Source organism: Peromyscus eremicus, chromosome 7, assembly GCF_949786415.1.
Source record: "Peromyscus eremicus chromosome 7, PerEre_H2_v1, whole genome shotgun sequence".
NCBI lineage: Eukaryota > Metazoa > Chordata > Mammalia > Rodentia > Cricetidae > Peromyscus > Peromyscus eremicus.
In genome coordinates, this window is record NC_081422.1 from 76,972,544 (window position 1) to 76,990,543 (window position 18,000).

The 18,000-nt window shown below is 34.9% G+C and overlaps 1 protein-coding gene across 4 annotated transcripts in view; it reads right to left on the bottom strand.

Moving 5' to 3' along the window:
* The window catches only part of Phip (pleckstrin homology domain interacting protein), a 124,669-nt gene that overhangs the window by 34,070 nt on the left and 72,599 nt on the right, over window positions 1–18,000 (bottom strand). For 3 of the 4 annotated variants that reach the window (XR_009380297.1, XM_059268294.1, XM_059268293.1), the window contains exons 20-24: window positions 15,309–15,426; window positions 12,357–12,497; window positions 8,922–8,998; window positions 5,666–5,897; window positions 929–1,048 (exon numbers count right to left, since the gene is read on the bottom strand). Coding sequence is in view for 3 of the 4 variants with exons in the window: in XM_059268294.1 (XP_059124277.1) it covers window positions 929–1,048; window positions 5,666–5,897; window positions 8,922–8,998; window positions 12,357–12,497; window positions 15,309–15,426 (688 nt within the window). In the remaining variant the exon portion in view is untranslated. The remainder of the gene's footprint in view (window positions 1–928; window positions 1,049–5,665; window positions 5,898–8,921; window positions 8,999–12,356; window positions 12,498–15,308; window positions 15,427–18,000) is intronic. The other variant, XM_059268295.1, reaches the window with a different exon arrangement.

The following is an 18,000-nucleotide window of genomic DNA, read 5'->3' on the forward strand; positions in this document are numbered from 1 at the left end:
AGATTCTCCTGCCTCTGCCTCCCGAGTGCTGGGATTAAGGGCATGCACGACTACCACCTGGCTTCAAATTCTTAAGTATAGTCTAAACGGGTTTCTTACTTTTAAGATTAATGGCTTTGAGGACAGGTAAATAATCAATGTGAGTAAATGAAATTCTTTCTCATAAAATTAAATGGAAACAAAGTATAAAATCTTTTTCTTTTAATATGCTATACATTTCTCTCTAGATTAGGAAAAATAAATGCATTTTTATTTAGAAATACAAAAGAATGTAGATGGAAGAAATCTCAAAAGGCCCTACCCATAGATGAAGAGCTACAGGAAATTAATGGCTGCTTAAAGAGGGAGAATTGGTATTCTACAGGGACAAGCCCCTTGGTAGTAGTCAATCCTAAACAAGTACACATATTCAACACTAAATGGACCCAGCAGGCTGCATGTACACATACTTATTTAGGTACGTGTACACACACACACACACACACACACACACACAAATAAAGAAAAAGGTCATGAATTTGAGGAAGGTGAGAAACAGGATTTGGGGGAAGGGCAGAAATATAAAAATAGTACTCATAAGAACATCTTGAAAAACTTAAAAAATAAACTATAATAGTAGCAAGAAACCTTAAAACAAAAATAAATGAAAAACAGCAATTAAATCCTTTGTTAAAATATGCCAGTTTTAAACATGGCAGTGAAGTCTCTATTCTGTCATACTATCTACTAAATTATCATATATTTATAGGAGTCCTGATGAATATCATTACTACATCCTTGGTTGTATTTTTGCAATACTGACAGATTTTTTTTTTTTTAGGAACCTACTGCAATCTTCTGAAGTGTGTTTCAAGAGCTATAAAAGATACTGAGGTTACTACTTGAAAAAACATAGGTAATTTAAAAAAATTTTAAAGTTCAGAAGTACCTCATCACCCATTTGTGGTACAAATGGACATCTTCTGGGAAGTGTATCTGTAATCCACGTTGAAGGCAACCATTCTTCTAATGTAAGACCATTTTCAGTTAGTTCTCCTACGGCCAATCTCTGAGAAAAGTGTGGAACAGCATTAGTAGTATCTTAAAATACAAGGAAACGACGTCTGTACAAAGATTTTATTCTCTAGCATTAAAGCCTTATTCTAGAAAAGCAGCAGACCTAGCAACAGTTATTTAACTTTTCCAAATCACTGATGGAGAGCTGGAGATTAGAGCAAAATGCATAGTTTTCACAAAACTCTCTAAAATTATCCTTATAGACACCAAACTATAAACTCTTGAGGTTTCTTCCCCTTTCAAAATAAGTTATCTTATAAACAGTACATACGGCCAAGTTAAAATGTGCTCAACAGTCTTAAACTCCTAGACTTAGGGTGACAGTAGTAACTAAGTAAGATTAAGTAGTACTGAGGCTCCAGAAAGCTAACTGCTTTCATGACAGCCATAATTACTTCCATGAATTGGACATTACACTTCTAAATAACCTAAGAATAGTCTCATTAATATTCAATCATTCACTCACACTTATTCTCTCTTACTTTGTCTCTATCTCTATCTTTGTCTCTATCATTCTATTTCTTTTAGACATGTAGCCCAGGCTGGTTTCTAACTTACTACGTAGTGGAGTCTGATCTTGAATTCTCAATCTTTCCTTTCACTTCCTCACTGCTGGCATACAGGAGCATCCCCCAAGGAAAGGTCTCCCTTCTTGTAGTCATTTCATTCTTTTACTCACCTATGCTCTTCCCACCAACAAGTGGTCTAATAACAATAGCCTTTATATTATATTACATGCATGGAAAATGAACTAAAAAAAAAAAACCCACTAAAACCTAAGTAGAGAAACTTTATGCAAGAGATTAAAAATGTGCTTGAGTGTAACTAAGAGTTGTACACTTTATTTTGTTTAAGCAAATTAACACTGAACTAATAAAAATCAAGCTGTGTTCTACCTACAGCTAAACCACACTGAATGAGATTGGTATCATACAGAAAAAGCAATACCATGACAGCAAACTTGTAGGAGACACTCCTAGAATTATTTCACAATATACATTTTCCTCTTATTCCTACTGATCACACATGGCATTTTTTAATTTAATGCCTCAGGAGTGTTCTCATCTTGAGGAACATGGTGAAAAAGAAAAGTCTTTGATAATTCTTCTATGTAAGAGATGGTTTCACTGGAAAATTGTAGGCTTAAAAACATAAGAGCAGCCGGGCGGTAGTGGAGCATGCCTTTAATCCCAGCACTCGGGAGGCAGAGGCAGGCAGATCACTGTGAGTTTGAGGGCAGCCTGAGCTACAGAGCAAGTTCCAGGAAAGGTGCAAAGCTACACAGAGAAACCCTGTTTTGAATAACCAAAAAACAAAAACAAAAACAAAAAACAAACAAACAAAAACAACTTAAGAGCTGACATATTTTAAAAGGATAGCTGAATGTGTAAGGAGGAACAGCAAATGACCTAGGGTCAAAAAGCACTATCTACCGAGTATTTTATTAATCAAGTTTTCTGAAACATAGCCACATGTATTTGTTTTGTATATCGTACATGGCTACTTTCATGCTATATTGGTAGAATAGCTAGCCCTTTCTTTTAGGAAATGGGATTACCTTCATAGTATTGGAAGGTGCTATGCAAGCTGCCAAGGCACAGAAGCAGCCAGCAGTGACATCTACGGACTACAACAACCAACATCGCAAGACATCCCTAAGGGTACAATGGTGGTACTCATATCTTGTTAGTAGCCAACGGCTGTCAAAGTGGACTCTAGGTCCACTCAACAGGAGGACAATCATGCCTAGTACTAGAAATCTAGTCAACTACACAAGGCTAGTGTGGTCATGGATCTTAAGAGGACAACCTACTACTGCCACTTTACTAAAAAAGCGTAATTCATGACTGCAATCTAAATCCGCAGGTAAGTGTAGCTCTTACCCTTCATTAAAAAAGCTTTGCTTTGCAACATGCTCTGGGGTGGGGGGTGGGTACAAGACACTGAGATCCCAGCTCCTTCTCTCTCCTAGTCACAAAGAGGCGAGTACACACATTCCCTACCATGAATATTCTGGCCTCGAAACATCAAAAGCCAACTTAACAGAAACTAAAACCTTGGAGCTTATAAGCCCAGATAAATCAATTCTCCTTTTGTAGCTATGATCTTATCCAAGCATCAAGAATCATACTAACACAGACCACCAAACCCATAAATTTCCTCTCAAACAGCTCTGAATTTACTAGTTTTATATACTGAGGTTGTGCTCAAAGGTTTGCTTAAGAAGGGTTCTTTTGATAAAAAGGAATAGCTCAACTATGATATATTAAATAAGCAATTATTTCTCTCAATAAAGAAAGTATCAGTAGCTAATAAGTAGTACAGAAAGTATAAACTGTATACTAAATAGGAATAACCAAACGTGTAACTAAGATTTTGGCATCATGCAGAATCATAAAGACACATTTCATTACCCAGTGATGCCAGGGAAACTTTAAGTATTTGTTTGAAGCAAATTTCTGTCACTGAGTATTTTACTATTACAATGCATTAAGTATTTTTCAAAACTTCTTGATTTGTTATTTCAGATTTTCTTATTTTGGAGGTACAGTTCACTTTCTCTCCATAGATCTCTAGGAATGCTTTTAGGCTGACTGAAATATTTTTCAATTTGATTTCTGAAATATTATCTCTAAAATATGTGGCATTTCTTTTACTTTTGGGACATTAGAACATATTGTTAATTACACATTAGTTTCACAATAAGGATTATGGCTTTCACTTATTTTCATTGATCACATTACTTTATAAACTGAGTTCTGAATAGTTTATTGAATTTGCTGAAGAATTCTTTTGTTGCCATTTTCTATATCTACCTTATGCTTTGCTTAATTAAAAGTCAGTCATATGGAAAATATTCTCATTTTTTCATATATTCAGTAATGCACTTATTACTTGCTTAGTGAGTGCTTTTCGATCTACACGGTACTTCTAGGAAGGAAATACTGTTGTCCTGCCTGAATTAACTTGAAGACTATGTAAAAAACAAATTTGCTATCCTGTTATAGAACAAAAGTCCAGTCAAAAGGAACAATCCATAATATCTTACTCTCATTAAAGCATGCTCCATAAACAGATCCTGCTACAATATTCTGACACAGCCAAACAACAGAAATAAAATACTCCACGCAGGAGATTCAAATACAGCACTGGCTCTGACTACATTCACCATCATTCATAAGGCACAAACTGAGGACAAATGTGCCACTGTCTTCTGTAAAGCTTCCTCACAAAATACAAAGGAGTTAAGAAGAACCAACACTTCACTATGAAACCAAATTATCACAACTTATAATTATATAGGTGAAATAAATATGAATTCAAACAATAAAAATCAAATAATTAAAACAACACAACTAGATTCTTATAATTTCCAAAGCTTCTTGAGAACAAAGAGCCAGAGCACACTAGTATTTAATTCTAAAAATGATAACATATTTACATCTAAAAAATGTTAAAAAAATAATTCTTTTTTAACTTTTTGGTGGGGGAGGCTATCTTTTTACATAGCCTTAGTTATCCTGGAATTTGCTATGTAGACTAAGCTGGCCTCAAATTCACAAGAATTTGCCTGCCTCTGTCTCCCAAGGGCTAAGACTAAAGAGATGTAGACATGTATAACTACACCCAGCTAAGAATAGGTAAACATATATTTTAAAATTTTTTTCTATTTACCCAAATATGTCCATTTACTATAGTATTATCTTTAAATTAAAAAAAAAAAAGCGCTCTGTGTCTGTGTGTGTGTGTGTGTGTGTGTGTGTGTGGACACCACATGTGCCACAGTACACATTTGTAGGTAATAGGACATGAGAGAGATCAATTCTTACATTCTACCATGTGGGACCCAGGGATCAAACTTAGGTGGCCAGATTTGGTTGGCAGCAAGCACTTTCACCTGCTGTCTCCATGAGCCATCCCCAGACACTTACTATAGTATTTTATTTATTTCAGAGGAAAAAAACAAAAACAAAAAACTGTCTTACTCCCATTTCCTGGTTAAAGATTTTTAGCTTCATGAGTACTGGTTTTCTGTTTCCTTTTTTCTTTTCTCTACTCTCTAATTATCCAGACTCATTAAGTAACCAAACAAACACATTACTATGTTTATGGTTTATACACTATACTTAATGAAAACTTACTATAAGAAGTGTATTGTACCCAATATTTGATTTGTATTTGCTTTATGGTCAACTATGACAAGATGTTTTATTTATATTTCATGTGATGTCTCCCCTGGAGTTTCTCTGTATTTTTAGCAATGACGATTACGATAGTTAAATATAAAGACCATTGGTAGACAAAATCCATTTTATATCATTATTTTGCTTACATAAATAAATCTCACTGGATCTAAAAAATGTGTTTTAAAATTAAATGCTCAAATATTTAAACTATGGTTATGTTCTGAGTAAACATTCTTAGGTGTCTGAGTAAACACTTATGTCAACATAATCTCCATGTACTTTACTATTGCTTATTATAGAATTCTGAATTTTTTCTATTATTTGTTAACAAACCTCAAAGACATTTATGTTGGATTTTTCACATTTATGCTTTAAAGCACTTCCCCAGAAGAAAAGACTAGACTTAAAAATTTTAAATCAACCTTTTGTTTTCTTTCTTTGGGCTTTTTTTTCTTTGGTGATGTTGGTCCATCTTTTTCTTCATTTGCTTTTTTTCTTTCCTTTTTAATATGTTTTTGTTTCTGGTTTTCAGATTCATCTTCTTCATCTGAACTACTTTCTGCTTTCTTAGTTTTATGCTTAGGAACTTTCTTTGGTGGCTGCAAATTAATTCCAGCATCTGCTGTCCAATCAGAATAATCACTGGAGTAGTCACTAGAAGGAGAGAAGCAACTTAAATCACATAGGGTACAGTTTTAAGACCATTTTATAAAAAAATATATAAAGACTTTAAAAAAAAAAAGCACAAATGAACTAAAAGGTATTTCATTTTGATCAACTCCTCATAACCTTCATTATCTAAAAACAAATTTTACAACTTTCTATGGAAAAATAAATTTAAACCTTTTATACTTTTAAGAAGCATACTGTTTTGCATATATATATATATATATATATATATATATGTCAATAATACTTGCCATACAAGAAATAAGGAATGGAGTATCATCTTTTTCAGTTCAAACAGAAGTTAGAAAGAGCCCTGGAGAGCCAGCATGCATACACCATAATAAGCAAACACAGGGATTTCTTTTATGAGGGGATCTTGGAATTCTTTTCAGTCTCTAAAGTGCTTGGGACTGAAGCCTTGTAAGCATTGTACTACTAAACTAGCCAAAGTATAAAATTCCTTTGTATTTTTAAGACAGGGCCTAACTATGTCTGGCTGGCCTCCAACTCACAGAAACCTACCTGTTTCTGCCTCCAGAGTACTGGACTCAAAGGCATGTACTAGCACGCCTAGCTTAAGGATGAAGTTCTCAACCAATGGGAATTCTCATGGTGGCAGATACTGAACTGGCAGCTAAAAAGTGTGTCTATGCAGTAGGAAGGTTGAACTCATAAACATTTACTTAGCATGTAAAATGAAGTTTGGTTCAGTGGTAAAATCTTTTTTTCTTCCCTAGCATACAGGAGGACCTAAGTTTGATCAACTCTAGGACCATAGTAATATATTTAGTGAATACTATTTTATTTACCCTTCCATTATGGAGAAATATACAAGATGAACTCTCTTACATGCCACTATCAATCATGCTTGCCGTTATCTTTACATTTTACCTTTAGAGATACAGCAGTCATGATATGGCACCCTACACATATCTACCTATACTGTCTCCTGTTTAATTTTAGTACATTAAAATATTTGCTTATTCTGCATAGACTTCTAACTATAAATGTCTTAAAGACATATGAGTTAGAGCATATTAAAATTTATAATCATATTACATTAAAGCACTAGCTTTGCCGGGCGGTGGTGGCGCACGCCTTTAATCCCAGCACTAGGGAGGCAGAGCCAGGCGGATCTCTGTGAGTTCGAGGCCAGCCTGGGCTACCAAGTGAGTCCCAGGAAAGGCGCAAAGCTACACAGAGAAACCCTGTCTCGAAAAACCAAAAAAAAAAAAAAAGAGACCTTGTCTCAAAGAAAGCACTAGCTTTATGTGAGGTCTGATCTCATAGTTCCCATATTAACCAGCAAGCTAACAGCACATTTTGAACAGTAGTTTTACCCATCACTGCCTTTTCCGTAGTCTAAATCATCTTGATGGTCATTTACCTGACTCTTTGTGAGAGTAATCATTGCAGATCAGAATCAAAGAAATAAAAAGTGCTTTCTAATATGATCTGATTTTTTTTTTTTTTTTTTTTTTTTTTTGGTTTTTTCGAGACAGGGTTTCTCTTATGTAGCTTTGCGCCTTTCCTGGAACTCGCTTTGGAGACCAGGCTGGCCTCGAACTCACAGAGATCCGCCTGGCTCTGCCTCCCGAGTGCTGGGATTAAAGGCGTGCGCCACCACCGCCCGGCTATGATCTGATTTTTTAAATGACTTCGTTGTTAGATTTTTCTGGCACCTCCCTATTTACTTCTGGCTGGCCTGGGTTTTACTCTGCGTGCCAGTCTGGCCTCAAGCTTGCAGAGATTCTCTTTTACCTACTTCCCAAGTGCTAGATAAACCCATGTGCCACCAAGCACGACCTTTAAAATGGCTTTCAAAAAAATCTAAATAATGTTTTCAAACTCTCACTTCTCTAGTATGGGTTTTCTTCAACTTATGAGCATCAGCTGCCAGTCATTGGAATATTCAGTTCTTCAGAGAAGATCTGATGACAAAATAAATACACACCACAGAAGCCATGTTTTTCACAACAAAGATCCTCAACAGCTAGCACCACCAGTGCTCTTTCAATATGAAGAGGGACTATGATGTCTCCTGGTTTAAACTACACTATTTCTAAAATAGCTGCTAAACCAAAAGAACGTAAACTTGTTTTCACTGCTCAGCTTCAAAAACAGAAAACTATTAAACACAATCTATAGACATCTGTATATCATTATTAAGAATCACTACAGAGGGACAGGAAAGCCTTTTATCCTAGAACTGGTAAGAATCTTATAGAAATCTTACAGCTTCCACTTAATGTTTCCTTTGGAAGTCTATTTTAGGAACTGCTGAGGCAGGAAAAAAAATATAAGGAACAACTAATAATTTCCTCCCCCAAGGGTGTATTCCCATTGACCATTAAAACCTTATAATGTAAAGGCTATTAGGCCTTTAAAAATGTGAAATTCCACTGTAAGTAGCTGAAGGATTTCTCGCTTGCATAATAAAAACAGGATGGCAGTAGAAAGATGCAGTTTCATTTCATTGATGGTAGAGAAAATTAGTAATATCTCATAAATCATCCACGTAAGAGCTAATTCAATAGGAAGCCCTCTTTATTTTTATAATCTGATACTTAAACATTCCTCAAAATCGGGCTGGAGAGATGGCTCAGGGGTTAGGAGCACTGGCTGCTCTTCCAGAGGAACTGGGTTCAATTCCCACACCCATACGATAGCTCATAACTGTCTGTAACTCCCGTCTCAGGAGATCTGACACCTTTACATAAATGCAAATAAAATGAAATTAAATAAATTTTTAAAAATTCCTCAAAAACAGTAGTGAAGCTAATTTATAACTCTGTATGATAAATACATCATTCAGAAATACAATAGCAAGTAAGCAGATGAGTTAAAAAACATCACTTTACAAATCTAGTTGCAATTTTTCTTTAAAGACATATCAGAGAAAAAAATCTAAACTTTTGTTAACCGAAAGACCCTTCAAATAACTTTATATCCAAGATGTGGAGGGCAGCGGTAGAGCAGGTGGTAAAGTCAACCTCCCGTCACTTGTACCTGGAACTGCCGTCACTGTGCCATGCCCGCTCCTCTTCCTCAGATGTCCCGCCACTGACAGCAACCACTTCACCTTCCTGAGACAGGGAGCACAGGGTTCATAAGATAATGCCCAGCACAGTAGGATATCTAAAACCTGACTTGGTAAGTAGAAAAATACAACTTTTGTATTTTTATTCAAAAAAGTTGAAACAAATGTTCATGAGGATTATCTATTAATAAGTAGCAGATTCAGAACACTTCTCGGATAATTGCCACGTTTCATTTTTACTTTATTTTTCAGAACAGAAAATTAAATGCAGGGTTTTGGACATCTGCATCTGTAGCCTTGTGATTCTCTTACATGTTTCCTCAAGTGTTAGAATTACAGGTTTATACAAAAAAAAAATGGGCTTTATTTTTAAAAAGCCTAAAAATAAATTTATTAAAATGATTAACGCCACACTTAACATGTGAAACTTATTTATACTTTTTGAATCTTTTTAAAAGCTGTTTTCTTTGTAGATGCTTTCAGAATCTTAAAATTAGTTACATTTATATTTTACTTATTACTGAAACAACTTTACAGAACAGTACGTTCCGTCTCCAGCCTCATTTTATCCAATGGGAGATTATTACAACGACAAAAAGACACAGACTGATTCACCTCTTAGTAACTAGTAAAAGTCCAGAGAATATTATGGGTGAAGCTATTTTTTTTCATAAGGCCGTTATCTTTTGTTATAAACCTTACATAGCCTTTTAAACATTTATTTATGTGTATGAATGTTGTCTCATGTTTGTATTTGTACCACATGTGCCTGCTGCTTGGAGGTCAGAGACAGGATTAGTACCATGGGATTAACTGGAGTAACAGTTAGTTGTGAGCTTCCATGTAGGTACTGGGACCCGAACCCAGGTCCTTTAGAAGAGCAACAAGGGCTTTTAATTACTGAGCCACTTTTCTAGCAATAGAATATTTTACTTTTTAAATTTTTAATTAGAAATATAATTATATCATTTCCCCCTTCTCAACACTTAGCTCCCTCTCACTGGCCTTTTTATTACTGTTTATTTATATATTTATTAAAAATAAACATATACATGCAACCTGCTGAGTCTGTTTACTGCTGCTTAGTTATGTATTTTTTATTTTTAAGGGAAAAAGTATTCCTATTTTGGTGTCTTAGTGAAGAATGGGAAGTATATAACCATGCAAGTATTTAGGTAAACTAACTGAAATCTATAAATAAATGATAGGGTTTTTTTATATTTCATTTTATTTCTTTCCTTAAAAGAAGAGAAACGAAACAGTTACTTTCTACATTCAAAACATTAAAAGATATTTCAACCAAAAAAGCTAGGCTTCCTTTCATTAAGAATTATTTTATATTAACATATTCCAGTTTTTCTAAAAAAATTTACTTAATTGCTATAAAAGGATGCTAAACTTCACTAAAATGTTCATGCCACTTATGTAACTGTCAAAATACCCAAGTTCCTAGTAAACTAAATAGTAAAAGTATTTTATAAAATTTTGTATTTAAAAGAACATTATAAATCTCTCAAAAAGCAAATGATTTGCCCATGCGTACTTTATACTCTTTGGTCTTCTTAAATGATCAAGAGACGAGCAAGTAAAGACCTATTCCTACTCACGAGGCTGAGACAGGGAATCACTGGGCTTAAATCTGTCTCAATAAAAATCAAACCTTCCCCTGAATTTCTCATACCAGGTTTAATTAATTTGTAGTTTTCTTGTTTTGCTAGACTAACCACACCATTCTAACTTGGCTGTAACAGAACTTAAAGCCACTGCATACTAACATAATTTTTTAGATAACCAAGCACTGCAAGGCCATTGGTTACTCTTGGAAGAGTATGTGGACTTAGAAGAAGTAACTATTCTTCTAAGAAAGTGCAGAAGGCAGGCCTGTGGGAGGCAGCTAAGTCTGACTAAAACCTACCAAACGGAAAAGAAGAATCACCAAAGGAGAAAATTTGCTTGCAAAGGAAAGTGACTAAAACAGCTGGTTTATTCTGGCTAATATGAGAAAACAGCTCTTTCCTTCTCTCAAGAATCTTCTTCACTATTCAAACACCTAGTCTGTAAGAAAATTAAAAAATAATAAATCCTGATGAAAAAAAGAATGACAGAATGATAACACTGAATTTTCCCCCCTCTTTTTAACTTAAAATAATGTTTTTTTTTTAAGAGATGGAGTCTCAACATTATTGCCAAAACAAGCCTCAAATTTCTGGACTCATGTGTGCATCCTGCCTCAGTCTCCTAAGTGCTGGACTGAAGAAATATTATTTCATGGTACCTGAGATTTGCAGACTAACTTACACTGTGGATAAGGTCATCCCAGACACTCAAGAAAATTCTTACATATGCTTAGCACAAGATACAACTTGGTTTCAAAATAGAATAACTATCACTAGGGTAAATTCATCTCTCAAGATTAAAACACAATAGGAACTATGAAAGGAGGAGAAAGGATTTAGACTGAAGTCCTATGTAAAATGGTTGATGTTTGCTGACTGACTTAACTTTCAAAAAAACGTACAACTTAGTAGAGACAACACCTGTAAAGAAAACTGTGCACACGTAGTAGCGAAACGTTAAGAAGCTCTGAATTTGTTACTGAGGGTAAAAAGTAACCCAAATGGTCAACTGCTTCTAATTACTGTTAAGTCACACTAAACCAGAGCGTTATGGTACCAATTTCACAGCTCAGCTTTAATGTAAAGGGGACCTCATTTAATGATTAGTCACCATTAACAGTTACATATATGTAAAGTTTAAACATCTTTGAACCTCAGAACCCTTACAGGATGTGGTGGTTTGAAGAAAATGACCCCCAACAGGAGTGGCACTATTAGAAGGTGTGGCCTTGTTGGAGGAAGTGTGTCACCATCATGGTGGGGCTTTGAGATCTCTTTTACTCAAGCTTTACTCAGTGTGATTGTCAGTCACCTTCTTGTTGACTGAAAGATGTAGGATTCTCAGCTCCAGTACCATGTCTGCCTGTGTGACACCTTGCTCCCCACCATGATAATGGACTGAATTCTGAACTGTAAGCGAGTCACCCTAATTAAATGTTTCCCTTGTAAGAGTTGTCGTGGTCATGGCGTCTTCTTACAGTAATAAAAAGCCTAAGACAGGATTTCCATTAATTAGTATTTGTACTTCACAAACTCTATCACCAAGGTATTCTAAAATTTTACCAAACAGAACTAAGAATAATTAACCAATAAGGACTATTTGTTTTTTAAATCTGACACTGAATATGTGACCTCTCTGGAAGTAGGTTTTTAGTAAATGAAAGACATGACTACTATAAAACCTAAAATGCCATATTAAAATTATATCAATGAATGCACGAAATGAAAGTCATTTTTGAAAAATAAGTACAAGTGATAGAGAAATTTGTGAATATGCTAAGCTCTTACATCTGAAGAACTAGTCCCATTTTCTATATCCTCCAAGGGTCTAGGCATTTCTTCCAGCGCAGATCTTGTGCGGTAATTGTGTTGATTTGCTTGTTGCTTTTTGGAATCTCCAACATCTAAGAAATGCTCATGAGCATGATTCTGGAAAAAATACAATGAAATTTATTCACAATAGATTTTAAGGAACAGGTTTTCTTGTTTAATAGTTATATTATGGAAAATTCATACATATTTAAAATATCACTAAAATTTCTGAAATAAATCTCAGAAAGTCAGCTACAAGCTGGGCATAATGGCTCACTCCTTTAATCCTAGCATTCAAAAGGCAGGGGTAAGTGGATCTCTGTGAGTTCAAGGCCAGTCTCACTTATATAACAAGTTCCAGGGCAGCCAGGACTATATAGAGATCTTGACTGAACCCCTACCCTCACCAAAAATAAGTCACCTGCAGATGGGCACATACAAACAATCAGAACAAAACTGACAAACAGTGACAGAAATATATTCAAATATAACATGCTCCTAGAGTGAAAAGCAGAGCACCATGTCCATAAGCACAGACCTTGTCACAGAAAACCGGATGCTATGAAAAAGAACTAGCTAAAGATCCTTAAAATAAAAAAACTAATCATTTAATTAGTAACGGGGAAAGGCAGTAGGTTGACCATACAGACTGAAATGTATGCCAGTGAGTGAGAGAATCAAACAGGCTAATTACTGCTCAAAGTTTCAAATAAAAACAAATTTGAAGCCGGCGGTGGTGGCACACGCCTTTAATCCCCGCACTCGGGAGGCAGAGCCAGGCGGATCTCTGTGAGTTCGAGGCCAGCCTGGACTACCAAGTGAGTCCCAGGAAAAGCGCAAAGCTACACAGAGAAACCCTGTCTCGAAAAACCAAAAAAAAAAAAAAAAACAAATTTGAATGATTCACAAATGCCTGGAAAACATAGTACTTGGAAGGAAGGTTGGGGCAAGAAGATCCAGAGCTGAAACCTTGCCTCAACAACAACAAAACAAACACAAAAAACAAAAACCACAAAATGAAAAACCCCATCCCAAACGTTTTATGGTTTCAGAACTGAGTTGAACAAAAAAAAAAAAAAGAAAGAAAGAAAACTTACATTAGACATATCAAAGTCAAACCTGAAAACACTTTTTAAAATGAACCTGACATTAGACACTAAGAAGAGAACAGCAGAAAAAAATCTGACACAAAGTAATTTTGAACCTAAAATTATATCACTGCTGAAAAGTGAAAGGAATGTTCACATACAAATCTAAATTTTATAGAAATCTTAGAAAGTACATAAAGGTATAAAAAGGAAATAATGTTCTACTTTAATATATCATTCCTTTCATTTAGCATAAGAATTTTTAACTATTCAAATTCATGTTATTTAAAATTGCTATGTTCTCATTGTGGGAAATCTCATCCAAAATTTGACACTTCTAGTAAGATAAATTCCAAATTGAAGAATCTAAGAAGCATTTTAAATGCTTTGATTTGAGACAGGATCACTCATTGAAGTACCTCAATGATTCATACAGTGAACAGAAAGCTGGCTGTTAACTAACACTTGTTTTCTTGTCCTTCAACACAAAATAAAATCTACTTATTAGAGTATCATGTGATGATGCTTTGGCCAATGATAAATCTGGCATAACGTTATTAAAGCAGTATGAAAGAGCCTTCCTCAGGACAAGCATATATACTCTTCATACTTTTCTCTTTTGACTGACACTTGTCTGAAGAGTCACACTATCTTTAGGAATGTGGTCAATCCTGGAGGAACAGGAAAATAAAATGTCTTCAGTCCTCACTAAAAGGGACCATTCTCCACCCTGGGTTACAAAGATTTTTTCATTTTATAAATTTAAATTACATTTACTTATTCGTGTGTCTGTGGATACGTGGTGCCCATGGTGAGGTCAGAGCACAAGGTTGTGTGGTCAGTTCTTACACCATGTTGGTTCCTGGCATCCAACTTAGCTTATCAGGCTTGGCAGAAATGCCTTAGCAGCTGAGCCAATCTTGTCAACCTCTACCAAGGACTTTTATATTTTTGGTTGTGAGTCTAGCCTTTAAAGGCTGAGCCACAAAGATTTTTACATGAAAAATATATTTCAATTTGTTTAAGCCATTGTAAGCTAGTCAGAAACCAATAATTTTTTTTTTGTTTAGATCACTGTTCAGTAGTAACAAAGGCTTGCTTAAGAAGCTGTTTTATACACTCTTCCTAAACTTCAGAACTAATGGCTATGAAACTTGCCAGCTAAGCTAGAGGAGGGAAAATTCAAGCCTTGCAGGGTAGAACCACTGAAATGACAAAAAGACAAAATACTAGGGACAATCAACCTGCCTTTATTCTTTAGGGGTTTATTTATGTTTTGGCTGTATGTCTGTATGTGAGCCATGTCACATGCATTCCTGGTGCTCATAGAGGCCAGAAGAGAGTGTTGGATCCCTTGGAACTGAAAACAATTGTGAGTGGCTAAACCCTGGTCTCCTCTTCCAGCAAGTGCTCAAAACCACTAAGAGAGCTCTCCAGCCATCAACCTACCCCACCTTAAGAGTGAAAAGGGCTATTCGCTATTCTTTTTAGTAGATATCAGCTAACGTGATTATTAACAGATGAGAATAAAACACCAATGTAGGGAAAAATAAAAGTCATGGAACATACAACTAATGGAAGAACTGAAAAATACTTCTCCATAGGTTGACTATAGATTATTGAATATAACATATACATAAAACTTGGCATGGGGAAAAGATATGCTAAGAGATAGGAAATGCAGACACAAGTTTTAAGTGAGAAATAAAGTAATCCTAATAAATAACCAGGAAATATACTAATTTTTCATTAGTGTTATTTTGCTTATAATATTAATGCTTATAATTTTAAAAGGAAGGCCTAAAATGGCCATAATATTAAACATCAAATCAATATTTACCTTTGAGACAGTAAAAATTTTATTTTCTTTTGCAACAGTTAAGTGCTTCCTTTTCTCTTCTGACCTGTAACTCTTTATTTCCTCTTCTCCCTTTGCAGTTCTCCACTCTTCTTGTCTACTAAAAGAGAATAATTAAAAGCCATAAAAGCCATTTTACAACTGATTGCCTTTCAAATGAATGTTAGTTATTAAGGTAACAATGTGAAGTTAGTTCTGGTATTTTCTTTCCATGTGGAACACGTGGCTCAGGACATAACTAAAATACTAAAAAGAGATTTCTTTTGATTCTCCCCTCATTTCGAACTCTTTCTGCTTGTGGTAATTATAAATCAAACCAAGTATTAAATTCTATGAAGTTATATCAAGACACATTCCTTATTAGGTATATGGGTTGTGCTTAGACAATCTTACGTGTCAAACAGGATATGTGAAATCTACTAACAGCAGAGCCTTAAGGTTGAACCACCAATTCCTGAAGTACACATAATTTTTCCAGTGACATAGATCAGACCCTAGTACTCAAAAACGAAACTAGGTTCTATACCAGACCTCAAGCTGAAACTAAATAAACAAGCAAACAAAAAAAATTAACTTTGAATTTTAACTTCATTAAATCCAACTCTTTAGAACTAGAGAATTTTATTTTTACTTTAACTTAGAAGTTTTGTTGACCCGCAAGGTAATTTAATCTTTGAGCTTTAATTTTTCCAAAGAGATTTTGTAACAGAAAGATAATTAATATTCAAAGCACACATACATTGTTGATACTTTCATAATAGAGCATATTAATACTTTCATTTTACTTAGCCACAGTTCTCTAATGAGTCATATTTAATGGAAAATGAAAGAAGACAACTTCAAATTTAAGTTTTTGAGCTTTTTATACTTTTATGTTGAAATAATCTTAAATTCATATATAGATGTAAAAAAGAGGGTACGGGAATTCTTAACTTGCAAAACTACATTATAGTATCAATATCAAGGTCTTGATACTGATGAAAACCACTAATCATGTGGTTTCTCCAGTTTTACTGCTACACATTTGTGAATGTTAGTTCTATGCAAACGTATTATGTGTAATGTATATTTACCACAACAATCAATATACAGAACATTCCATCAGCACAAAAATGTCTCATTTTGCCCTTTTATTATCATACCAACACCTTCTTCCACTTCAACCCTCTCTCCTCCTAATTCTTAGTGGCCACTAATTTGTTCTCCAACCCTGTAATATTAATCATTTCAATAATGTTCATAAATAAAATCAAACAGTATGCAACTCTGGAATTGTTTTCATTAAGCATCAGTCCATCAAAACAGATTTATCTAAGTTATTTCATCAATAAGTTGTTCCTCTATAAAGTAGAATATACCACAGTTTGTTTAATCATGTACCACTGAAGGAAATTTGAGTTTGTTCCTATAGTTTTTGACTATTGCATTCATGAGCTCATGGCAACTGTGAATACCTTTACAAGACTACGTATGTCTCTCAAATTTTGTGATGGATGAGGGAGGGATCCACAAAGTCACAAACCTCTCTGAGTATTTACAGGCAATTAATGGTAGCATTAGGGGCATGAGTTCTCACCCCTCCCTGAGATATTATTGGTAGTCAATGGTTGCTGGGGAGGAGTCATTTCCTTCAGTGGTATAGCCACTGGTAAGCTGCCCATGGTTCCTATAAATTACCCCTCACCTATGCTCACTCAAGCAACCATAATTCAACAACATACAAATACAGAAAGCATGAGAGGAGGAAACAGTCAAGAAAATCAAGGGGACAATGAAAATTATAGGGAGGCACCAGAGGGAAACAGGGAATGGGGTAAAAATGATCAAAATAATCACACACATATGGAAATGTCATAATGAAGCCCATTACTTTGTATGATTACTATATGCTAATAAGAGTAAATTTCCAAGATAAAATTGTTGAGTCATATATGACAGTTGTATAATAAAATACAAAACAGTATTCCAGAGTGTACCTGTCATGTTTATATTATCACAATCAAACAAACAAAATCACAAGTATAGCAGTTTTCTCTCTAGTTACCCAGTATTTGATGCTATCACTTATTATTTGAGATAATTTGATAGGTACACAGTGGGATTTCATTGTAGTTTTACTCTGCATTTTCCCAGTAACTAAAGGTGCCGAGTATCTCTTTATATGCTTAATTTACCATCCTCTTTGGTGAAATGCTGGTTCAGGTCTTTTGCCCAGTTTGTGGTTGGATTTTGCTTCTTGATCTTCCTGCAAAGGGTTGGGGTCACAGGCATGATCCACTTTGTACAGTGTTTACACTGAGTTTTTGAAGTTCTTATATGTTAAGCTACAAGCCCTTTGGTTAGATTTAAATTAGTGTACTACTCTGCCTCATTTCAGAGCTACATGAGGCAAACTTTAAATTGCCTACCAAGTTTAAGTCCTGGAAAGATTCCTAATGGACATATACTGGATGTTGGATCCTTTGACCTTTAAAGTGACAGTCACAATCTTGCTAAAACTCAGGATTAAAGATAAATGGATAAAGAGATAAAACAATCTTTGTAACATGTCATTTACCTATGCTCTATACTTCTCTGGATTTTAATATGTGTTTCTTGCTTGATATTGTTTGCAATGGTTGTAGTTCCATCTTATCTAGGTCATTATCCCTCATTATTCCTGGACAATATTTGA